The following is a 26,527-nucleotide window of genomic DNA, read 5'->3' as shown; positions in this document are numbered from 1 at the left end:
CATTATTCTTGCATGATCTGATCACTGACGAAGAAATTGATGCATGTTCTCATACTTTCCACATCTTGGCCAAAACAGCTGACCGGACTGCTTCAAGGAATTGTATTCCTTTCTGTCGCCTTATCTCAAGGATCTTGAAGCTTAAAGGTGTCCATCCCTCTGAAGATGAGCGTCCATACCCAAGGCCAAGTCCAATTAAAATTCGTACTCTTCATGCAAGTATGAGTCACACCAAGAAGAATACCAAGCACGAAAGTCATGCAACTCTGAGAAGCTCAAGTTCTACCCCCCATGCCTTTGATGAACAATTAGACAACATCATGGCTGCACTTCAAGAGATTAATACCAAGATTTCCAGACTATCTACTATCATGTACTCCCAGCACATTCGCTTTGATATAAAGTTCACACCTCTCCAAACTCAGATGGACGAAATTCAAAGGAAGCTAGAAGAAAATGGAGACTAGGTATTCCATGACAAAAAGGGGGAGATGGTGTCCATGATGAAAAGGAGGAGATGGTGTCTTTGATAGGGGGAGTGTAGTGATAAGGGGAGGAAACTCTAGAAGTCGTTTTTTTGAGGAGAAGCTAGAAGTCATTTTTTTGTTTACAGTTTTTACTGTTATTTCTTTTGTTTAAAGCTTTAAATACTTTGTTTTCAATTTCAGTTTATTTTTCAGTATTTGTGATTATCTCTATGCTTTGTAGCATTTTTTTTTGTACTTTGAAGATATTGTTAATATGTCTTAAGTAGCACACTCTTGTGCCCTAGTAGGATTTTGTATCCTAGATGCAAATACTTTATGTATTTTGCATTGGTTGAGTGTTGGACATGCAATTGATTCTTTGGATGGTTCTTAATTGCATTGCGTGTCCGGATGAGCATTTACTTGGTAAATGTTCATTGTAGTCATTCTTTAATGACTGTTTTTGTTTGATCAAGATATGCTTACATGTTTTATTATGTTTACAAACTTGATCGCACTTTACTTGCTCATGTACGTACCTTGTGTTCAACTTGTAACAAGCTAAATGAAAGTTTTGTTTGTGTGCAAGTGTTTCAGGTTACAGGTATATACGTGCAAGTGCTTCACAACTTCTAGATTAGGTGTGAGTGAGTTTTGCCATTGTTCCCAAACTCACGTTTAAGTCTAGAGTCTATTTTAGGAGTTTTGTCATGGAATATCCAAAGGAGAGATTGTAAAGTTTTTATTTACAACTATGTGTTTTGTTGGCTTTTATTCCATGCCAAATTTAATTGTAATTATTGTTCAATCTTTTGTACCCTGTATTTATTGTGAGATTTGATTGTAAGGGTTGTGTGATAGAGAGAGAGAGAGAGAGTGTGAAGACTCAAGCTATTGAAGACTGAAGAGTTTTCGCAAGTAGTTCACGACTAAGCATCCTGCGAAGTGACTCATGTGCCTTGCACATGTTGGAATGCGAAGAGTTAGGCTAGGATGGAGACAGCTGTGTCTCGCGAGTAAGGCCTTCCCACGAGACAACCGCGAGACATTCTGTTCTGCCAGCCTGTCCATTCTGATACACACTTTTTGTGCCTACATTATTTATACCCACATTACCCACAAATGGTGAGGAGTGCTTCTGAGAGAAAACCCTAGCCAAACACCTTGAAAGTTAGAGCTTGTTATACCCACAATCCTCAACACATTTGCTTGTGGAATTTCCTCAACACCTACCTCTCCATTTCCATACAATTGAGAGGTTGATAGCCTAAACACTTACCACACCCTTTCAGAGTGTCAAGTAAAGTTTTGATACTTCTGGGAAGCATTGGAAGAAGCCAAGGATGGCAGATGCGACATGGAGCTTGTTGCGGGATCCGGAGAGTTAGACAAGACACGGTTCCGAGAAGCTTTGTTGGAGTACGAGTTTGGAAGGCTTAGGTATATCGGGTAGATAAGGCTTGGAGGGTCTCTTACTAACTCCTGTATCCCAACTGATTGTCTAATGGATCGATTACTGCTTGGAGGGCGGCGGATAGGATTTTTGCCTAGTTCTTCGGTTTCCTCTTCAATAACACATCGATATGTTATCTTGTGTTTGCATCTTTCTTCCCTACTCTTTTAATTTCCTTTTTACTGTTGTGTTGCTTTGATTATGGATTAGAGTAGCTTGATTGTTTATCCGCTCACTTTTACACTATTCAGCACTTAGTATTAAGTTAGTGTAAAATCAATCGAGCCGTAATTTTTTAATTGGGGGTCTAAACAGCTCTTGTATTTTCAACACATTTTTGAGCTTTCACTTAGGTTGTAAAATAGCAACTGAAGATTGTTTACACCCTTCAATGCTAGTGCTCTAAAGTTGGCCCTGAACCTAAAGTTCTAACTTGGTGACTTCTTGAGTTTTGAAGAAAGACTTAGTGCTCTAACGTTGGCCCTAAACCTAAAGTTCTAACTTGGTAACTTGAGTTTTGAAAAAGGCTTCTAAAGTTTAAATTTACCCTTCTTCCACTATTGAGTATTGACTATTGAGTAAACAAAAACCAAAAAAAAAAAAAAAAAACCCACGATTCTATAAATGCTAAGTAGTTTTTCATCATTCCTGAAAGGGAGAAAATACGTGCTAGGATGCCTAGAGTGAATGTATGGGCTAACTATAGTCCGCGAACCAAAAAAGAGACGAGCCCGTTATTCACACAAGGCCTTACGTGGACAGACTTGATGTGGACGGAGGGAAGAAAGATGGGCTGATTGGCCATGGGCCTGTTGGACCCTTTAGTGGGAACACTTTGGCCCATTCTCGAAAAGCCCTAAACAGAGTCCTTGCGCAACTTGGACTCTAGAATTTTCATATATTGGTGAAGATCTTCCTTATAAGGAGAAGATCTGTCCACCACGTTTCGGACTTTAAAAAAGATGATTTCTACAAGGAAAAGACTTGGATTTCAAGCGAAAGAGGGAAAACTTTCGACTACTATAAAAGCCCCAATACTCTCACCAATAAAGGTACGCATTATTTCCCCTCTCTAGCACTCTAGAGTTGTGAGAATATTTCTGACTTAACCTTCGGAGGGCATTTGGCCGGCACCACACCGGTGCTCTTTGATAGGTTTTCTTCTTTGTATTGTGTAGGTTTACGTTCGAGCGCGAAGGCATCGTGTGACTCACTGGTGAATTTCTCAGCTTCATCAGTTGGCGCCGTCTGTGGGGAGGAAGAAGAAAGTGGTCAGACGTTGCTTCATCCCTGAGACAGAAGGGTTGCATGGTGCTCACTTGCTTGATGGCAACCACCAACGACATCCAAGGAGAGGAACTACCCGCAACCGCACTCGAGAGACAGGTTCGGACTTTCATCGCGGACGTGGAGCGCTTCACCAAACAAAATCATGACCTAGAAGAACAGTTGCGTTAAAGGAACATAGCACCCAACAACCGGAGGGAGGATCAAGAGGGTACCAGCGCCATGCAGAGAGACCGAGAAGGGCCTGAAGGGAGCAACGCCCCCAGCAGGCCAGAATGACAAAACACGAGCCTCCCATCCCTCATGGATGCGACTCCTCCGCCTATGTTCGCAGAGATGCAGGCTATGAAAGAAAAGATGGAGGTCATGATGAACGCCCTAAAGGGACGAGTGTTCAGTAACCTAGACGACCTAGTGAATCGGACTGACTCTCCATTCACCGGCCCCGTCAATTCCTTTCCCTTACTGCACTAGTTCCGGATGCCACAGATAGAGAGTTAAGATGGAGTCAAGGATCCCCTAGACCACCTGGAGACATTCAAGACCTTGATGCATCTACAAGGGGTACCAGACGAAATCATGTGTAGGGCCTTCCTAACCACACTGAAGAGTCCCGCGAGAATTTGGTTCAGTCGGCTAACGCCGAACTTTATCAGTACTTTCAAAGAGTTGAGCGCTCAGTTCACCTCGCACTTTATAGGGGGACACAGGTATAAGAAATCCACGGCATGCTTAATGAGCATTAGGCAGAGAGAGGACGAGACGTTAAGATCCTACATAACCCGCTTCAATAAGGAAGTGCTCTCGATCGATGAAGCCGACGACAAAATACTAGTGGCGACTTTCACAAACGGGTTGCGGAAGGGCAAGTTTTTGTTCTCACTATACAAAAACGACCCCAAAACCATGTCAGAGGTACTCTACAGGGCCACCAAGTACATGAACGTGGAAGATGCGCTACTAGCACAGGAGGAAAAGCCCAGGAAGAGGGAGCGGCAGGCGGACGTGCGTCAGGATCAAGGGCAGAAAAGGCCAAGGATAGGAGACAGAAGGGACGAAAGGCGCCTTAAGCCCCCGGGAGGAAGGTTCACGAGTTTCACCCCTCTAAACGCCCCGATTGACCAAGTTTTGATGCAAATCAAAGACGTTCCCAGGGAAACTAAAGAGCGACCCAAGCAAGCGGCTGCAAGACAAATATTGTCGTTTCCACTGAGATCACGGCCACGACACAGCCGATTGCTATGACTTGAAGCAGCAGATTGAGGCCCTCATTAGACAAGGGAAGTTGCAGAAATTCGTCAACAAAGAGAGAGCGGATCTTAATCGCCAAGAGCCGGCCCCTCGATGGGATAACGAGCGTCCTAGACCCCCTATCGGAGACATAAGGATGATCGTGAGAGAAATCGCGGCTACTGGTTCCTCCAAAAAAGCTTGAAAAACGTACCTTAGATCGGTCCTGAACGTCCAGCTAACAGGCTCTACGCCTAATACCGCACGGGTGGAAAGCCCTATCATTGGATTCACTGAAGAAGACGCAAGGAGACTCCATCATCCACATGACGACACGCTGGTTGTCAGCATACGTGTGGGGGACTATAATGTCCACCGAGTATTAATCGACAACGGCAGCTCGGCAGACATCCTATACTATCTAGCATTCCAGCAAATGGGGATCGATAGAGCGCGATTGATACCGACGAGTGCTCCACTTGTCGGTTTTGGAGGAACAAGGGTATTCCCAATAGGCTCCATCACACTCTCGGTAATAGTGGGCGATTACCCGCGAGAACTTACTAGGAATGTAATGTTCCTCATGGTAGATTGCTAATCCACTTACAATGGTATTCTCGGACGGCCTACACTCAACTCGTGGAAAATAGCAACATTAACATACCACCTGATGATCAAGTTCTCAACGGACTATGGGATTGGGGAGTTGCGAGGGAATCAGGTAACCGCTCGAGAATGCTACATTGCCATGCTCGAAATGGAAGATCATCATCAGACAATGTGCGTAGAAGAACAGCGGACGGTCGCGGAACTGGTCGAAGAGCTGGAGGAGATAACACTCGACGAATCAAAACCAAAGCGAATGACCAGAATAGAGACATTGGCCTGCCAGCCGGTGCGCCAGGCCCTCGCAACATTCCTCAGGAGGAACCAAGACATGTTCGCATGGAGCCACGAAGACATGCTCGGGATCGATCCCTCTATTATAGTACACAGGCTCAACGTGAACCCCTCAACCCCACCATTTCAGCAGAAAAAGCGAGTTTTCGCTCACAAATGGGACAGAGTGATAGCGTAGGAGGTCAGAAAACTACTCGAGGCGAGTTTCATTAGGGAAGTATATTACCCGGAGTGGTTGGCGAATGTGGTCGTGGTCAAGAAGGCTAGCGGAAAGTGGCGAATGTGTGTCGACTTCACGGACCTTAACAAGGCATGCCCAAAGGATAGCTACCCCCTCCCGCGGATAGATGCACTGGTCGACTCGACGGCCAGACACCAGCTCCTAAGTTTTATGGATGCCTTTTCAGGCTATAATCAGATCAAGATGGAGGAATCTGATCCAGAGAAAACGTCCTTCATCACCAGCCAAGGACTCTTTTGCTATAAGGTGATGCCATTCGGACCCAAGAATGCTGGGGCAACGTACCAAAGATTAATGGACAAAATGTTCGCACACCAGATCGGGAGGAACGTACATGTCTACGTCGACGACATGCTGGTCAAGAGCCCACATGAAAATGATCACCTGAGTGACCTCTAGGAGACATTCGATACCCTACGATCATACAACATGAAGCTGAATCCAAGCAAGTGCGTATTCGGAGTAACGGCGGGAAAATTCTTGGGTTTTATGGTATCCCAAAGAGGAATAGAGGTCAACCTAGAGAAGATACGGGCCATCATGAAGCTGGAACCGCCAAGGACGGTAAAGGACGTGCAAAGCTTAAATGGCAAAGTTGCAGTTTTGAACAGGTTCGTCTCCAAAGCGACGGACAAGTGTCTACCGTTCTTCCGCGTCCTAAGGAAATCATTCGAGTGGACAGATGAGTGTCAGAAGGCATTTGAAGACCTGAAGAAATACCTCGCCTCGCCACCCTTGCTTAGCCCGTCCAAGCCAGGAGAAGACCTCTACTTGTACCTAGCAGTTTCGCAGGTGGCAGTGAGCGCGGACTTAGTAAGAGAAGAGGAAGGAACTCAGTGACCCGTCTATTTCATAAGCAGGGGGTTCTGGGGGGCTGAAGAGAGGTACGCCCACATGGAAAAGCTCGCCTTCGCACTAGTAACCGTAGCCTGAAAGCTCAAATCGTACTTTCAAGCCCACACCATCATCGTCCTAACGGATCAACCCCTAAAAAGGGCAATGAGCAGCCCTGAAGCTGCCGGACGAATGGCCCTGTGGGCGATAGAGCTGAGCGAGTTTGACATACATTACCGACCGCGAACTGCAATAAAGGGCCAAGCAGTGGCGGACTTCATCGTCGAATACATTCAAACAGAGCAGAAAGAGCCACAAGCCGTCAGACAATGGAACATCCACACGGACGGATCATCAAACAAGCAAGCTGGAGGCGCCGGAGTGGTAATTCAAACGTCTGACGGAGAAAAAATCAAGTGTATGATTCGGCTGGACTTCCTAACAACCAATAATAAGGCCGAGTATGAAGCATTGGTGGCAGGATTAGACCTGGCGAAAGCAGCAGGTGCCGAGGCCATGGTTATACATTGCGATTCGCAGGTAATAGTTAGTTAGATTAGCGGCGCCTATGAGTGTAGGGGGGAAAAGATGAAGAAATATTTGGAGGAGGTTAGGAGACGGATCGGCACCCTCCAGGTCACATTCGTCCAAATCCCAAGGGAGGAGAATGAATGTGCTGATCGGCTCGCAAAAGCTGCCTCCGCAGAGGTTATGATGGCCCCCGATCAGGTATTATCGTTCATATAGAATTCCTCAATCATTAACAAAGGGGCAGAAGTGCAGGAAGTAAATCCTGAGAACAATTGGACTACGCCGCTAATAGCTTACCTGAAGGAAGGCACGCTTCTAGACGATAGAGATGCAGCAACAAAACTGAAAGTCTGAGCTTCGCGATTTGTAATAGTCAATGACGTCTTATACAAGAGGGGGTTCTCATGACCATACCTAAGGTGTTTAGGCCACGAGGAAGCAGACTACGTAATGAGAGAAGTCCACGAGGGTATCTGTGGAAACCATTCGGGGGCACGGTCCTTAGTACACAAACTAATCCGGGCAGGGTACTATTGGCCTACAATGCAGAAGGACGCACAAGCCTACGTCAAGACTTGCGACAAATGTCAAAGGTTCAGCAACCTAATTAGGCAACCAACCGAAGAGCTGACACCCATGACAGCCTCTTGACCGTTCGCCCAATGGGGGCTAGACATCATGGGCCCTTTCCCGACGGCTGCACGACAGCTGAAATTTCTGGTGGTAGGGATCGACTATTTCACTAAGTGGGTGGAGGCAGAAGCCTTGGCAACTATCACGGAGAGAAACATCAAGAGTTTTGTATGGAGAAATATCATATGCAGATTCGGGATACCAAGGGTACTCGTCTCCGATAACGGAAAACAGTTTGACAACAAGGCATTCCAAGATTTCTGCTCGGAATTAGGCATTAGAAATCACTACTCGTCACCCGCACATCCGCAAGCCAATGGGCAAGTCGAAGTCACGAACCGGTCCCTGCTCAAAATCATCAAGACCCGGCTCGAGGGGGCAAAAGGCATCTGGCCTGATGAGTTACCAAGTATCTTGTGGGCATATCGTACTACGGCAAGAATGCCCATGGGAGAAACACCATTCAGGCTAGCATACGGAAGCGAGGCTGTCATTCCAGCAGAGATAGGGCTTACAAGTTATCGAATGGAGAGCTATAATGACGATAAGAATGAAGGGGCTTTGCGGCTACAGCTAGACCTGGTCGACGAAGTCCAGGCTACAGCAGAATAGAGGTTGGCCCGATACCAGAACCTCATGGCAAAATACTACAACTCCAAAGTCAGACACAGAGATTTTCAGATCCGGGACCTTGTGCTACGGAAGGTAATGGGAGCGGCTAAAGATCCTTCACAAGGAAAACTTGGCCCCAACTGGGAAGGACCTTACAAGATCTCGTCATGGCAGAGGAAGGGGACCTACCACCTCAAAACCATGGACGGACGGAAGCAACAGCACCCATGGAACACAGAGCATCTTCGAAAATACTACCAGTAGAGACGGTGCAAAGATATCAAAAACACCAGCATTCCTCGTTTTTCCAGTTTTTCATTTTCCTAGTTTTTTATTTTTTCAGTTCTTTCTATGAGCACTTCTTTTTCTTTTAGCCCAAGGGGGCAGGTATTGTTGACTTATTACAAACATATGATTTTCGCTTAATTAATTAGAGGAATATTTAGGCTCGACTATGTTTGTTAACTATGAACGGAGAAATAACGTCCCCAAGCTGGACGGATCATCCAAAAGGATGGTAACTCTTAAAGTCCAGATAATGGACGGACCAGTAATAACGTCCACAAGCTAGACGGATCATCCTAAAAGGATGATAACTCCTAAAGTCCAGACAATGGACGGACCGTAAATAACGTCCACAAAGCTGGACGAATCATCCTAAAAGGATGGTAACTACTAAGTCCAGACAATGGATGGGCCAAAAATAACGTCCACAAAGCTGGACGGATCATCCTAAAAGGATGGTAACTACTAAGTCCAGACAATGGACGGGCCAAAAATAACGTCCACAAGCTGGACGGATCATCCTAAAAAGATAGTAACTCTTTAAGTCCAGATAATGGACAGGCCAAAAATAACGTCTACAAAGCTGGACGGATCATCCGAAAAGGATGGTAACTACTAACTCCAGATAGTGGACGGGCCAAAAATAACTTCCACAAGCTGGATGGATCATCCTAAAAAGATAGTAACTCTTTAAGTCCAAATAATGGACGGGCCAAAAATAACGTCCACAAGCTGGACGGATCATCCCAAAAAGATAGTAACTCTTTTAAGTCCAAATAATGGACGGGCAAAAAATAACGACCACAAGATGGACGGATCATCCTAAAAAGGTGATAAACTTTAAATACAATGACGGACGGATAAGAAGCAAAGTTCACAAAACTGAACGGGTCATCCCTAAAGGATGATAACTCTTAAAATCCAAGGGACTAAAAAAGGGCTAAACCCACAGGGCGGTCCCGAGCATCCTTAGCCTGGCTGTCCGTAACGGTTTGATCTACAGGAGCTTCGCAGACAGGGACGTTCTCGTCAAAAAGAACATCTGTATCTTCAGACTGAACGGGTTGAACAATTGATGGCTCGGGGGCAGTGATGGCGACGGTGGACAGGTCCCATCATGCCCTTCATCATGATCATAGCCTGAAGGACAACAAAATGCATAAGTAAAATATTAAGGGCAGCAAGGGGTGAACAGATGGACCGTATGACAATGGAGGAGTTACCTGTGCAATGTTGAAGAGGCCCGTCTCCCCCATCGCCTCCGTCGAGTGGTTCCCCAAATCCTCGTAGTCGTCGGTAGTAATAATGGACGACAGCCTCTCGAGGGCATACTTAGAGTCCTCACGAAGCAGGACGGGTGGCTTCTTCTGGCTACCAGACGGACCCGTCATTAGGCCCTTACCAGCACTGTGCTTGAGCGGAGTGACCGACTTATTCCCCCCAGCCATCAAGCCGACGACTGGCTCCAGGGGGATCTTGGGCTGTTTTGACGTATGGTCACCCTTCACGGGCAGTTTCCTCTTAAGACTTTACTTGCTGGAGCCCGTCCCCATAGGGTCCATTCTAGCCTCTTTGTTCTTTGCAGCCTGAAGTCTTATAGCTGCTCGCCTTTTTGCATCCTCCATCTCTAAAAGAGGTAGACAGATTAAGAAATAATAATAATGACAATAAAAATAGATAAGAGGGGCAACAGACTTACATAGACGGGTCTGCTTCTCGTACTTTAGTGCTGCCAGGGTTGGTTCGGGCCCGTCGCAATACCAATGAATGGTGTTGAGGTTGACGAGCTTAGCCCAGGTCCATTCCTCGCGCTTTGTCTTTGCAAAAATTTTCTTAAGGAAGCTGAATTCCTCGAGTGTAATCTGGGGACGCTGTCGAACTGCGTCAAAGAGGACGGACGTTAAAAACGCAATAAAAATTAAAAAAAAACTATACAGAGTCATTTACAACAGGCCATACTAGATGGGTTTAAAACGCCCCAAACTGTGTCGACGGGCATGAAGTCCATCTTCCCTGGATGACACATCCAACTATCTCCTTCGATGAAAAAATAGCGGCTCTTCCAGTCTCTATTTGAGTCTGGGGTTTCAAATATAACTTTCAAGACGGGGCTCCTAGGGACAAAGCTATACATGCCCCTCGACTTATCTATCTCATCCGGACGGTAGCAGTGGAGGAACTCCTTTATCATAAGCCTTCTCCCATCGTCCGACATAGCTCCGTACAGAACCTCCATTGCTATGAAAACCCTCCAGGCATTAGGAGACACCTGGCTGACGGATATACCTAGGTATTTTAGGAGTTCGCGATGCAACGAATTTAATGGAAATCTTAGGCCAGCCTTGAGCACTTGTTCGTACACACCTACTCCGTCAACTCCTTCATAATAACATTTTTCTGACATATAGGGTAGACGAAGTGGGATGTGGTCTGGGATCTGGTAACGGGCCCTAAGGGTATTAAAGTGAGGTTCTTTGATAGTGGATGTGAAGGCGTGTACCGTCCACTCTGAAAGCATGATGAACTCCCTAAGTCCATCAGCTCCCACGACGGATCTAACTATCGGCTCTTTATCGTCAGCTGAACCCTCTTGTATTTCGATCATCTCCAGGCCCTCATTTGTTGAGGACGAGGAGGATGAGGATGAACTACTCTCCTCGCTCGGGGCGTCATGGTCTTTGGGATCTGACGGGTATACCTCTTCGTAGTCTGCCCCGTCACGGACGACTGACTGATTACTCGACGCACTAGACATGGCCTGCAGGTAATGACAAAACCTAAGACTCTGACGGGTTTTGGAAAGAATGACGGGCGCATAAAGTCTAAAAAAAGAGATAAAAAGAGAATGAAAATTAAAAGAGGACGGATAGGAGACTACTTACCAAAAGTTCGGAGTGAGCAAGATGTTGCAGACGACGGTATGGGAGTGAACAGACTATTCTCTAACAGATATGACGGACTCGCTCTGACAATTTTCTCCAGCAACAAGTGGAAAAATGAGGGGCGGAGGGGTCGATATTTATAAAGGGTATGCACGGAAGACGAAGCGACACCTCGTTCCAAAACAACGACCATTGACAGGATGACACTTGGCACGACTCATAAATGTGTTACTCCTAATCTGAAAATGTACGGAGGTAAGTTCACGGATCTAGGTGTCATGAAAACATGATCGAGGTTTTAAAAACCGTCACCCCATGGGTCCGTTCTCTTATCTATGACGAACCCATCGGGTGAGGGGGCAACTGAAAGGGAGAAAATATGTGCTAGGATGCCTAGAGTGAATGTAGGGGCTAACTATAGTCCGCGAACCAAAAAAGAGACGAGCTCGTTATTCACACAAGGCCTTATGTGGACGGACCTGATGTGGACGGAGGGAAGAAAGATGGGCTGATCGGCCAAGGGCCTGTTGGACCCCTTAGTGGGAACACTTTGGCCCATTCTTGAAAAGTCCTAAACAGAGTCCTTGCGCAACTTGGATTATAGAATTTTCATATATTGGTGAAGATCTTCCCTATAAGGAGAAGATCTGTCCATCACGTTTCGGACTCTAAAAAAGATGATTTCTACAAGGAAAGCGTTGTTGCAGTCACTCTGCAATGAAGTTTAGAGGTCAGCGTTGTTGCAGTTTAAGGAAAGCATTGTCGTTAACAACTGTGCATCTCATGATCCTTATTCTTTCCCAAAGGTTGCATCATGGAAGCTTGATGGAGTTAGTGGCGGGGATTGCTACTCATGGGATGGGATAGAGTGTGATAAGGACAGTGGTCATGTCATCGGCCTCGATCTTAGTGGTAGCTGTCTTCATGGTTCTATCAACACTAACAGCAGCCTCTTCAGTCTTGTTCACCTCCAAAACCTTAATATGGCCTTTAATGACTTCAACAATTCAAATATCGATAATCTTTCCATGCTAAAACATCTTAACCTCTCCAATTCATCATTTTCTGGCCAAATTCCATCACAAATTTCTGGACTGTCCAATCTGGTTTCTCTTGATCTATCTTTCAATATTGATTCATCTTACCAAAGGTTGTTGAAACTCACAAGTCCCAATTTCAGCAGCCTACTTCCAAACTTAACCCGCATTGAAAAACTTCATCTCAGTTATGTTGACATGTCATCCATAGTTCCCTCAGTCTCAAACAATTTTTCTTCTTTGACCTCTCTCCATCTTGATGATTGTGGATTGCTTGGTGAATTCCCACCAGGCATTTTGCAGCTACCAAATCTGAAGTTTCTTTCTGTGCAGTGCAACGAATATCTCACAGGCCATTTGGCCAACTTCGAACGGAACAGCACCCTTGAAGCTATACATCTTGGAGAGACAAGTTTCTCTGGCGAGTTACCAACTTCAATTGGAAACCTCAATTCCTTGAATGAATTGGAAATCTGCAGCTGCAATTTCTCTGGGCTTCTTCCATTTTCACTTGGTAACATTAGCCATCTTAAGGTTCTTGATCTTACAAACAACAGTTTTAGAGGCGAGGTCCCTTCTTCATTGGAAAACCTTTGCCAATTGACTTACTTGTCACTTTGTCACAACAATTTCAGTGGCAGTAACTTTCCTAGGTTTGGTGAGTTGAACAAACTCAAGTATTTGATCATTTGCAACTTCAATTTAAATTGTCGGATTCCTTATCTTGCCAACTTGACCCAGCTTGGTTTTTTACGCCTTTCATCCAATCAATTAACTGGTCAAATCCCATCTTGGCTTATGAACCTTACCCAATTGATCCATCTAGACCTTTCATTTAATAAGCTGCATGGTCCAATTCCAAGCTCAGTCATTCGACTCAAAAATCTTGAATTTCTTCACCTTTTCCAGAATCATTTGAGCGGAACAGTGGAGCTGGACATGTTTGCTAAGCTCAAAAACTTAACTAAACTTCACCTATCACTAAACCACATAACATTCCTCTCCAAAACCAGTCCCAACACTACAGTTCAAAAGTTTAAGCACATAGGACTGGCTTCATGCAACTTAAGCGAGTTTCCAGATTTTCTTCGAGAACAAGATGAGCTGGAGTTTGTAGACCTAGCTTACAATCATATTCACGGCCTTGTGCCCAAATGGATGTGGAACACAAGTAAAGAAAATCTGGGGTTTGTGAGTTTTTTCTCACAACTTCCTGACTGGCTTTGACCAAATGCATGATGTTTTTCCGTGGCCTCGTTTAGGCATCCTTGACCTTATAGTTTCCTATCAATATTAAATCTCCGAAGCAACAACTTCCACGGCATGATTCCTCAGGTATGCACGAAAAAGAGCAGCTTAAAGATGTTAGACTTAAGTGAGAATCAATTAGAAGGATGGGCTACCAAGATCACTGGCCAATTGTGCAAAGCTAGAGTTTCTTATTCTTGGAAACAATCGACTCCGTGATGTTTTCCCTTATTGGTTGAGAAAACTTCCCGAGCTTAAGGTTCTCATTTTGCGATCTAATAGATTTCATGGTGATATGGGGAGTCCTGCAACCAATTTTGAGTTCAAGTTGCGTATTCTTGACCTCTCTTACAATAATTTTAGAGGTAAATTGCCACTTAGATACTTCAAAAATTGGATTGCAATGAAAAATGTCCCAGAGGAACACTTGACGTACATGCAAGCAATTGCCACCATCTCTCTATTGGGTTTTGCATTGAATGAAAATTATGATTACTCTATGACAATAACAAACAAAGGTGTTAAAACAGTGTATGCAAAGATTTTGGACTTCTTCACTGCTGTTGATCTATCATGCAACAAGTTTGATGGAGAGATTTCTGAAGTTGTTGGGAATCTAAAGGTGCTTCATTTGCTCAACCTTTCCAACAACTTCCTCACTGATCGTATTCCATCATCCTTGGGGGATTTTCATCAATTAGAATCATTAGATCTTTCTCGAAACAAGCTCTCAGGAGAGATCCCACAACAACTTATAGAACTCATTTTCCTTGAATTTTTCAATGTATCTTATAATAATCTCACAGGTCCTATACCGCAAGGGAAACAATTTAATACATTTCAAATGAGTTCATTTGAAGGAAATTTAGGACTCTGTGGAGACCAAATAACAAGGAAATGTGGCGATTCCAAGTCCATAGCACCCCCTTCAATTTTTGAGGACGATCATGGATCAAAGTCTCCGTTTGATTATAATTGGAAAGCAATCCTGCTAGGGTATGGATGTGGGCTAATAATTGGAGGGATTATTGGGCACATAATGACCACCAAAAAACATGATTGGTTTATGAAGAATTTTGGAAATAGACAACACCAAAGGGAAAGAAGCGCCAAGAGGAGGGGAAGTAGAAACTGAACTTTGCAAGTGAACGTGCTCTTTATAGACGGAAATCTTTGTATATGATGTGGCTTGAGCATAGGTTTTTTTTTTTTTTTTTTTGGTATTTTTTCTTTTCAAGGGAAGGGGGCTTAAGAGCAGATAAGAGCAAAACTATAGTGCAAATGATGTAATTCAATCACACATTCACAAATGTGCTACTTGTATGGGTATAAAAATGTATGTCGATTGAATAAATCCGTAACTTTTCTAGTGGAACAGAGATCAACACTAACACATATATTAAGTAAAGAGAGAGATGGGAAGACATAACAGATGCAGATCGATGGGAAGATGCCAACATTTCGCTAACCCGATGTGTGGCTGGGCAGCCAAAACTTGAGAGCTTTGATCATTCACATTTGGCAGCTCTTCCTTTCGGCTGCTATGTTAGTTCCCTTTCTTTTAATCAATAGAAATTGGATATTAATCCTATGATAAAATGGTTTTTTTGCAATTGTTATTTTATTATTATTATTATTATTTTTATATGTTTTCTGGGTTCTGTTTTGGTTGTTTATTGGGCTTATGTTCTTCTTGTGAGTGAGGCCAGATAGCTTTTCCTGAACCGTAAAAAGAAAAAGACAAAAAATTAAAAATTAAGGGTCAAAGACTTGTTCAAAACATAAATGAAATAAGGATTTATTTATTTAAATTTTTGGTTTTGTTTTCCCGATTCGTACAAGAAATTAGAGGAATAAGCGGAAAACTATTAAAGGTTTTTTCCAGTCGGTGTTAGTACTTAGAATTGGATTTTCCACTTTTCCTTAGAATTGGATTTTTCACTTTTCCTTTGGGCATTGGGATCCTACTCGGCTTCTCGTGCTGTCATTGGATTTCTAAAGCTGTTTAGGACTTAAAACCTAACAGCATTAATAGAGTAGTTATTAAGAAACTTAAATTTTTTAAAAGAAATTAATAAAATAAAATTTTACTATAAAAAAAATGCATCATCTTTTTATTATGATATGTTCCAACTAATTTTTGTATTCTTTAAACCAATCAAGATTAAGTTGATGCAACGCTCTACTATTTTATTTTTATTTTTTAGGGTAATCATAGCTTAAAGGTTGACAAGAACTCCTTTGTACATATACTATGACAAGTTAAAATTTAGTTCGAGAAAGTTGTAAAGTTTGGACGGCAACCACATAAATTTTTGTTTTGTTTTTCTGATTCATGCAAGAAATTAGAGGAAGAAGTGGAAAAGGAAAACTATTTGTTTTCCGAAAAGGAAAACTAGTAAACTCAAAAGGACAATTGAGGCATCTTTGTTAGGGCCCATTTTGTGAGATATTATCTTCAAGCTCACATGGGATTACCGGGCCAACTCTAATACCATATATAACGACTTAAGAAAAAGTGCTAGTTATATCTGTACTATATCTCAAAAGGCATAGTCACAATTGAAGCTCTTTGTAATTGTTAGTAAAACTCGATTCAACCTAGTATAAGCCTAACGTGGGATTCATCACTTACTTACACACATGACACAATCAATCAAATTGGGGCATCACAATTAGCTTTATGGATAGGCTCATGGCTCAACACTGCTTGTTTGGGGTATGGACACTCCATTGGTCTTTCAATGGAAAAAGTCCTAAAAACGAAACATATCTACACGTGGTTGTACCATTCAGTAAATTCAGGATTAGAGGATCTCGAACTTAAACTCACTAGTGAGAGCTTTGCCTTGCCATTATGTGTTCGTGGTTGTAAATCCCTGAGTTGCCTCAATCTCGACACCACCAATGGGATTCTCAAATTACTGCTTGCATTATCAATTGCAGGTTGTGCTATTACAAATACGCTCCAAATATTAGCTTTAGATTCCGTTCAAGTTCAAGACAACTATTTTGGATAGTGGCTTTCATGTTTCAAGGTCCTTAAGATATTGAATCTTACCAGAATAAGTGGGATAAAGATTATGTTTATCGCCAACTTTCTTGACATGTTACAAATTATAACTTGCAATGATCGCACGGATATTAGTATCTTAAAAGAGAAACTCCAAACTACTTGGGATATTTTGGCATCCCATATCTTCTAGCGGTGGATTATTAAAAATCAATGCTCCCAATCTTGAAGAATTTCTCTGATATGGATATGCTGTGGATTACTATTGCATAGGGGATTTCACTTCCATGTCACAATTGCTCTTACGCTGTCTAATTAATTAAGCGAACCTTCTGCTAACTACAACTTGGATAAACTTCTTCACGGCATTCAAAGCACTCCAAAGTTCTAGCACTATGCGATAAGTCTGTTGAGGTCAAAATTACCATCTGCCCCTTTTCCAAACCTAATCTCTTCCTTTCTCCATTAGTCTTTCTCCCTAGTTTCCCTTCATACATACTAGATATTTCTTCAAGTATTAGGAGGTTCAAATTTGAAAATTAATAGTTTTTTTTTTAGTGTAAACATACAAAACAGATTTGAATTCTAAGTAACACTGTAACCATGGACGGAGCCATTAATTCATGTCCCCTCTCTCTCTCTCTCTCTCTCTCTCTCTCTCTCTCTCTCTCTCTCTCTCTCTCTAATTTTTTTGGTGGATTTTTTTATTTTTCTTGCATCTCTACTTTAGGTTGATAATTTTTTATATTCTTTAAAACTCTATTTTTGGTTAATACGATTTAGTTTTGTTTTTTAAGTTGTGATTTAGTTTTGTTTTTAAAATTGTTGTTGTTGTTGTTTATTTATTTATTATTCTCTTTGAATGTTAAATGTTATTCTATTGCGTTCTAAAGAATTAAATATAGCATATAAAAATATAATATTATTCTATTACATAGCATGATTTGGATAATTTGGTATTCATTCTATTACATAGCATGATTTTTTATAGTGCTCAATTTAGATGTTAAATTATGAGACTTTACTAATTTTTGTTTATTTTCTAATCCTTTGTGGTGGACAAAGTACTTTTAATAGTTGTACTAGGAGTACTTTATAATGCCATTTATTTAAAGAAAAGCAAAGGTTAGCCAAACAAAAATAATCGGATAGGTGACAAATTTTAACTTTTGCAATTTTATTTTAATTATTATTATTTTTTAGCAATGCATGTATAGAAATTTAATTCTTAGATTTTGCTAATAACTGTTTATTTGATAATATGTTTTGGGCGGCCGAAATTATAATTTCTACAAAGAAAATAACCTTAATAGATTATCAAAAACAAAATTTTATCCTAATATTGGTTCAATTAATCATTGTTAAGTTTTATTAATTTTTTTTAGTTTATATTTTTTTGGTGTTTTGGATTGATCCTATATTACATTTATGATTGTTCTTATAATAAATAAAAATATAATTACGAAATACATTACTCATTATTAGATTAGTTTAAATTGTAATTTTTTTTTAATAAAACCACCATAAAAATAATTATCACGCGCAACGCGCGGGTTTGCGGCTAGTTGTTAGTAAAACTCGATTCAACCTAATATATGCCCAATGTGGGATTCATCACTTACTCACACACATGACACAATCAATCAAATTGGGGCATCACAATTAGCTTTATGGATAGGCTCATGGCTCAACGCTCCTTGTTTGGGGTAAGGACACTCCATTGGTCTTTCAATGGAAAAATTCCTAAAAACGAAACATATCTACACGTGGTTGTACCATTCAGTGAATTCAGGATTAGAGGATCTCGAACTTAAACTCACTAGTGAGAGCTTTGCCTTGCCATTATGTGTTCGTGGTTGTAAATACCTGAGTTGCCTCAATCTCGACACCACCAATGGGATTCTCAAATGACTGCTTGCATTATCAATTGCAGGTTGTGCTATTACTAATACGCTCCAAATATTAGCTTTAGATTCCGTTCAAGTTCAAGACAACTATTTTGGATAGTGGCTTTCATGTTTCAAGGTCCTTAAGATATTGAATCTTACCAGAATAAGTGGGATAAAGATTATGTTTATCGCCAACTCTCTTGACATGTTACAAATTATAACTTGCAATGACCGCACGGATATTAGTATCTTAAAAGAGAAACTCCAAACTACTTGGGATATTTTGGCATCCCATATCTTCTAGCGGTGGATCATTAAAAATCAATGCTCCCAATCTTGAAGAATTTCTCTGATATGGATATGCTGTGGATTACTATTGCATAGGGGATTTCACTTCCATGTCACAATTGCTCTTACGCTGTCTAATTAATTAAGCGAACCTTCTGCTAACTACAACTTGGATAAACTTCTTCACGGCATTCAAAGCACTCCAAAGTTCTAGCACTATGCGATAAGTCTGTTGAGGTCAAAATTACCATCTGCCCCTTTTCCAAACCTAATCTCTTCCTTTCTCCATTAGTCTTTCTCCCTAGTTTCCCTTCATACATACTATATCCCCCCCCCCCCCCCCCCAAAAAAAAATATTTTTTAAAAAGAATTGAAGTATATATGTAGGTACTAATTTTAGCAACTTTGTTTAATAAAATTATATTTTGCCCTCCTTAATAATACCATTGATCATTATAGGAGAAATGCTACGGTTATAAATTTTTTTACAACATTTTTATAAATTATTGAGATAACAAATTTTTACTGCTTTACGTCTAGGCCCACTACTTACATAACCTTTTTACTTACTAATAACCATTCATCACAACAACAATTTGTAAAAAAGTTTGTATGGGGATAACAAATTGCCACCTAGTTTTTGTTTATGAACTATAAATATAGCGCCATTCATGGAAGGACTAATCTTTATCAGAGTACGTGTTCTAAGTTTAGGTATGGGGATGGGAAGATGTTAGGCACCCAACCCCACCTGACCTGTGGGTCGGCTTCCACTCATTGTGTTCCAAGTCTTAATCTCATTAAAGGCATATCTAACATGTAATTCTAACTCGCACACACTTCTAACATGCATCTAAAGCAAACAACATGGCATAATCGTCCCTAAGCCTAGCATTCATCTATCATGGCATTAAGCATATATCATAAAGAGCAGCAACATCACAAAGCAGATTCAAACAAATATGTTATAACATCTAAATATCAAAAACATGGTATTCAATCAAGCATATTGTGTTCATTACCCATATCATACTCATCAAGCAAAAGAATGCATGATCATGTGATTATGCATGACTTACCTTGCTTACCTCACTGCATCACAACACCTATGAATCAATGGATAATCATGTTCATATGCATGTTCATGGCATTAAGACCATCTAAAACCCTAGCATACTTCAAAGAGATAAAACAAAACAAAACAAAATAAAATAGAGAGATAGAGGCTTAAACATAAGAAAACTAGGTTAAACAGAGGCTATAACAAGTAAATAAAACAAAGGGAAAAACAATAGGAATGAATTAGAGTTTTTGGGCAAAAGTATGTGTGCGCTTACATAGGGTATGTGTATGCATCCTAACTGTATGTGTACACATACTTCGAGTATGCGTACGCATGTAAGAAGTATGTGCATACATACACACTCGAAAATCCTAACCTAGAAAAAAGTAGAACAGAAACTTAGAAAACAGAAAATCTAACACCCTAACATGCTTCCAACACAAACATAAAATAAACCTAAACTAAATAAACATATTATAAACTCTTAAGCGCGTGCACACACACAAACAAAGTAAAAAAAAAAACAAACAAAAACAAAAACAAAAAAAACAAAAAGTGAAGAGCCAAAGTTAGAACTTTTACCTTAACACTAGAACTCTCTAGAGCTTGATTTTGACTGTTTCCTTCAGTCAATCTATTCACAGCTAATTCAGAAACAAGTTAGTAAACTTAGAACTCAAAGATCTAGACCAAAAAAGGTCTCAATCGAATAAAATTTGACTTAAGGATGTTTTGTGAAAAATCTCTCTTTGATTCACTATTTTCTAGTAATTCTTGTGTGTTTTATCATTGAATTTTGTCATCTTTGAAAAAGAAAAATTTTATGGCTTTATATATTCGAAAAATAGGGGTTTGGTACGGCTCTCAGATGATATAGGATTCGTTCCAAACCAAGTTTAAATGAAGAAAACTTTCCTTACATAGTTTCTGGAACCCTAGCATGCATATGCATGCCCATGTATGCGTGCACATGCAGTAAGTATGTTTGCACATACTTGAGTGTGTGTACACATACGCATGTATGCGTTTGCAAACTCCAGGGTTTCCGTAGCCTTTCTTTTCCAAAAATAGTTTTATTCTTCTAAAAATAAGTTATATTTTCTAGAAACACTTTCCTCAAGTCAATTTCCATTTGATTATGCCCTAAATAAACCTTAGGCTTTAGAGTTCTAACATAATTGGGGAACGGGGCTTGAGTCGTAAGGGGTACAAAATGCGATATCTATAGCAACTAAGGTTTTTCATCTTAGTAGCAATACTTCTGATCATATTCCTCTCTAGATTGTCCCAAAATGGTTTAGAAGCTCCACCCCTTTCTAGACCATTTAGATTTGAAAAGATGTGGCTCTTGGATATGGGTTGTGGCCACACGATTGAGACAGTGTGGAGAGACCAAATCCATTGTGATCCAGAGATACAAGTAATGAGAAAGGTGGAGAAGTGTGCTATTGAATTAACACGTAGATGACATTTTGGGAATGTTAGGCGGGAGTTTGTTGAGAAGAGAAAATTGATAGCAAGAGGCGAGAAATTGGTTATTCATTTAGGTTGGAATCTTCGGGTTAGAGAATTAAATAAAGAGGTGAATGACTTGATGATTAAGGAAACTAAGATGTGGAGACAGCGGGTTAAATCTTTCTGGCTAGTTGGGGGAGATAAAATTCAAAATATTTTCATAGTCGAGCAGCTCATAGACATAGGCGTAATAAGATCACAGGCATCTATAATTCAGGCGAAGAGTGGATTTCCAATTAGGAAGCTATTGCAAAAACCTTCACAAATTATTATCAGGGACTTTTCACATCCAAAAATTCAGTCATGAATGAGGAAGCAATGAATCCAATTCCAAAGTTACTCACGAATGATATGAATTCTCAAATATTGCAGGACTTATGGAATGGGAAGTACAAGTAGCTTTGAAATAGATGGCTCCACTTAAAGCTCCAAGTCCTGATGGTATGCCTCCTCTCTTCTATCAAAATTATTGGAATTTGGTAGGTTGTGATATTACGAAAACCATTCCATCATACCTAAATACAACCACTCTTCCCCACCCCATTAATCATACTTTGATCACCCTAATCCCAAAAATAAAAACCCACAGTCTATTTTTGAATATGGTCCCATAAGCCTTTGTAATGTCCTTTGCAAAAATATTTCCAAGGTGCTAGCAAATAGATTGAATATTTTTTTTCCTTCAATAATTACTGAACACCAAAGTGCATTCATAAAAAATTGCCTGATCTCTGATAATATACTTGTAGCTTTTGAAACTCTCCATAGTATGAAAAATCACAAATCTGGCAAAACTGGCTATATGGCTCTCAAATTGGATATAAGCAAAGCTTATGATAGAGTGGAGTGGCCTTTTTTGGAGGAAGAAATGAGAAAATTAGGGTTTAATGAGAGGTGGATAAATCTTATGATAATATGCGTAAAATCAATCTCCTATTCGAGTTTAATGAATGGCAAACCAAAAGGTTTATTCATCCTACGAGGGGGATTCGTCAAGACGATCCCTTATCCCCGTTCCTTTTTCTCTTGTGCACTAAAGGATTACATAGTATTATATCCAAGGCAGACAATGATGGTTCTATTAGGGGTTTCTCCCTTTGTAGGAAGAGTTCAAAACTAACCCATTTGCTCTTTGCAGATGATAGTTTGCTTTTTTACAGGGCTAATAGATATGACTGTCAAAAGGTGTTGTAAATATTAGTGACCTATCAAAGTGTTTTTGGACAACAAATAAATTGAAGAAAAACTTCTCTATTTTTTACCGAGTCCACCACGGAAGCAACAAGAATGGAAATTAAGAAAGTACTTGGGGTTACTAAAATTATGCACTATGACAAGTATTTAGGTTTGCCATCACTTATTGGAAGACACAAAAAAGCAAGTTTTGGTTACATTAAAGAAAGAGTTTGGAGGAAATTATAGGGTTGGAAAGAGAAGTTGTTGTCACAAGTTGGAAGAGAAATCTTGATCAAAGTTGTGGTTCAAGCCATTCCAACTTACACAATGAGTTGTTTTGAGCTTCTATTAGGTCTATGTCATGAAATTAAAGGTTGTAAAGTTATTATTTACAACCATTTGTTTTGTTGGCTTATATTCCGTGCCAAATTTGATTGTAATTATATTCAATTTTTTGTACCCTGTATTTACTATGGGATTTCATTGTAAGGGTTGTGTGTTAGAAAAAGAGAGTCTGAAGACTCAAGCATTTGAAGACTGAAGATTTCTCGCGGGTGTCTCGCGACTTAGCTTCCCGCGAAGTGACTCATGTGCCCTGCACATGCTGAAATGCGAAACGTCAGGCCAGATGGAGACAGCTATGTCTCCCGAGTATCTCGCGGGTAAGGCCTTCCCGCAAGACACCCGCGAGGCATTCTATTCTGCCAGCCTATCAAGTCAGAATCACACTTTCTGTACCCATACTATATATACCAATATTACCCACAATTGAGATGAGAGCCTCTGAGAGAAAACCCTAGCCAAACACCTTGAGAGTTAGAGATTGTTATACCTACAATCCTCTACACATTTGTTTTGGGAATTTCCTCATCTCCTACCTCTCCATTTCCATATCATTGAGAGGTTGATAGCCCAAACACTTACCACACCCTTTGAGAGTGTTAAGTGATGTTTTGGTGCTACTGGGAAGTATTGGAAGAAGCCAATGATGGCAGATGCAACATGGAGCTTGTTGCAGGATCCAGAGAACTAAGACAAGACACGATTCTGAGAAGCCTTGTTGGAGTAGGAGCTTGGAGGGCTTAGGTACATCGGGTAGATTAGGCTTGGAGGGTCTCTTGCTAACCCATGTATCCCAACTGATTGTCTAGTGGATCGATTTCCACTTTGAGGGCGGCGGAGAGGTTTTTCGCTGAGTTCTTCGGTTTCCTCTTCGATAACACGTCTCGGTATTATCTGTGTTTGCATCTCTTTTCCCTACTCTTGTTCACTTCATTTTTACTGCTGTGGTACTTTAAATATGGATTAGAGTAGTTGTATTACTTATACGCTTGTGTTTATACTATTCTGCACTTAGTATTAAGTTAATGTAAAATCAACCAAGCCGTAACTTTAATTTGGGGGTCTAAATAGCTCTTGTGTTTTTCGACACATTTTCGAGCTTTCAATTGGTATCAGAGCAGGTACACTTGCTGTGGTTTAAAAACCTAAGTGTGATCCTTGACCCCACGGTAATGGCCAACATGAAGGATAGTAGAGGTGTTTGTGAAAATGACTCTATGAACATATTTAAAGACTATTCTAGCAATGCTATTTTAGAATTATTTAAATCAAAGAAACATGCTAGAATCTATAGTCACATGCTGAAATCCTTAGTTCATAGGAACCATGATATACATAACAGCTTATGTGAGTTAAATTCCTTAGTTCATAAATAGAAGAGAAGGAATAGACCCTTGTGTGATAAAATTGATCATCTAAAAAGGAAACTACACTCATCTTTGAATGAAATAAAGAAAAATGAGTCCTGTTTTGATGGTCAAGAATGTCTCTCTCTCATGCATGTCTTTTTGTTCATACCATATTGAAAGTGTTTAACTCATGTTTGTGGTACATTGACAGCAATTGTTCAAGGCATATGACTAGAGATAAGTCTCTATTCCAAACCCTTAAAGAGAAGGAAGATGGTTTTGTGACATTTGGAGATGGTAGTCATTCACAAGTTCTTGGAAAGGGAACGGTGGATATTCCAGGACTGCCTCTGTTAACTGATGTGCTGTATATTAAGGGATTGAAAGTGAACTTGCTGAGAATTACTTAGATTTGTGATGAAGACTTCTTGGTCCAATTCTCAAAAAAAGGATGTCTAATCTTGAATGAAGAAGGTGTTCAAGTTTTGAAAGGATTAAGGACCACCGACAACTGTTATGGAGTTATTCCCAAACCAAGCATAGCATGTAGGAGTGCTCGAGTGAATCTTTTGGAGTTGTGGCATCAACGGCTTGGACATGCTAACTACAAACAAGTGGCAAAAGTGTCTAAGCTTGAAGATATGGTTAGTTTACCAAAGTTTGGAAAAGTTGAGAAAAATATGTGTGGTCCATGTCAATTGGGAAAACAAACAAAGTCAAGTCATCCTAAAGTAAATGTAGTTGCTACGTCCCGTCCTTTGGAGTTACTACATGTGGACTTAATGGGTCTAACTAGAACAAAAAGCATGGGTGGAAAGCGCCATATAATGGTGGTTGTTGACGATTTCTCAAGATATTCTTGGGTGGACTTTCTTAGGGAGAAGTCAGAAGCATGTGACAAGATGGAAAGGCTATGCAAGAGGCTGTAGAATGAAAAAGGAGTTTCCATAGCTAGAATCAGAAGTGATCATGGGAAGGAGTTTGAAAATGCTAAGTTTGAAGCATTCTGCAATGAACATGGCATTAAGAAGGAATTTTCAACTACCAAAACTCCATAACAGAATGGGGTGGTTAAAAGAAAAAACCGGGTGATTCAAGAAATGGAAAGAGTAATGTTACTTAACAAAAACATTACACAGAAGTTTTAGGCTGAAGCTGTAAATACATCGTGCCATATTGGGAATAGAATCTACTTCCGAGCAGGAACTAAGAAGACATCATATGAAATTTGGAGAGAGAAGAAACCAAAAGTAAAATATTTTCGAATATTTGGAAGTAAATGCTACATTCTCAATGATAGGGAGAATCCTGGAAAATTTGATGCTAAAAGTGATGAAGTGATATTCCTAGGTTACTCCATAAATAGCCGAGCATATAGAGTGTACAACAAGCGCACTAAGACAGTGATGGAATCGATAAACATGGTCATCGATGACACTATCTTTGAAAAAGGTATTGATGATGATAGTGTAGTCCAAATCCATAAGAAGAATGAGTAAGACGATGAAATGTCTCAAGGTGAAGATACTAAGAAAGAATCACCGGAAGAGGAGTCTACACCTCCTATATCAAGAAGGGTGACTAGATCGACGAAAGGATCTCCTAGTCCACTCACCCCTCCAGAAGTTCAACCTCCAATCTCACGTGATGAGGAACCTTCCACTTCCAAAAGACCATCATTAAGGGTAATCCTCAATCATCCTTCAAGCAATATCATTGGTGACTTAGATGAAGGACTTCGACTGAGAAAAGGACGAGCCTATATTATGAATCATGTGACATACAACTGCTACCTTGCTCAATTTGAACCAAAGAAAGTAGAGGAAGCATTGAAGGATAAGAATTGGGTAGAGTCCATGCACCAAGAGCTGCACCAGTTTGTTAGAAATGATGTATGGGAGCTAGTACCAAGGCCCAAGGATACACATGTCATCGACACCAAGTAGATCTTCAAGAAAAAAACTGATGAAGATGGTGAAGTTGTTCAAAATAAGTCGAGATTGGTGGCTCAAGGATATACTCAAGTTGAAGGCATAGATTTTGATAAGTCTTTTGCACCGGTTGCAAGATTAGAGTCTATCAGAATTCTTCTCTCCATAGCATGCATTATGAACTTCAAGTTGTATCAAATGGACATGAAGAGTGCTTTCTTGAATGGATTTTTAAATGAAGAAGTGTTTGTGGAACAACCAAAAGGGTTTCAAGATCCTCTCTTTCCTGACCATGTGTTAAGGCTGAAGAAGGCATTATAT

General features: G+C 40.6%; 2 protein-coding genes across 2 annotated transcripts; both read left to right on the top strand.

Moving 5' to 3' along the window:
• The first annotated feature begins 3,942 nt into the window (after window positions 1-3,942).
• On the top strand, window positions 3,943-4,452 carry LOC136064804 (uncharacterized). The gene has a single exon (XM_065767043.1). It carries the CDS (start codon window positions 3,943-3,945, stop codon window positions 4,450-4,452), a length of 510 nt encoding a protein of 169 aa, XP_065623115.1.
• Window positions 4,453-11,555: 7,103 nt separating this feature from the next.
• Window positions 11,556-25,774, top strand: LOC112037206 (receptor-like protein 9DC3). Its single transcript, XM_065767042.1, has 5 exons — window positions 11,556-11,610; window positions 12,091-13,579; window positions 13,923-14,636; window positions 24,487-24,642; window positions 25,576-25,774. Exons 1-5 carry the CDS (start codon window positions 11,556-11,558, stop codon window positions 25,772-25,774), a joined length of 2,613 nt encoding a protein of 870 aa, XP_065623114.1.
• The last annotated feature ends 753 nt before the right edge of the window (window positions 25,775-26,527 follow it).

The sequence above is a fragment of the Quercus suber genome, unplaced genomic scaffold, assembly GCF_002906115.3.
Source record: "Quercus suber isolate HL8 unplaced genomic scaffold, Cork oak 2.0 scaffold_767, whole genome shotgun sequence".
NCBI classification, from domain to species: domain Eukaryota; kingdom Viridiplantae; phylum Streptophyta; class Magnoliopsida; order Fagales; family Fagaceae; genus Quercus; species Quercus suber.
The sequence above is the reverse complement of the archived record's forward strand: the minus strand, read 5'-3'. Positions and strand labels throughout refer to the sequence as shown.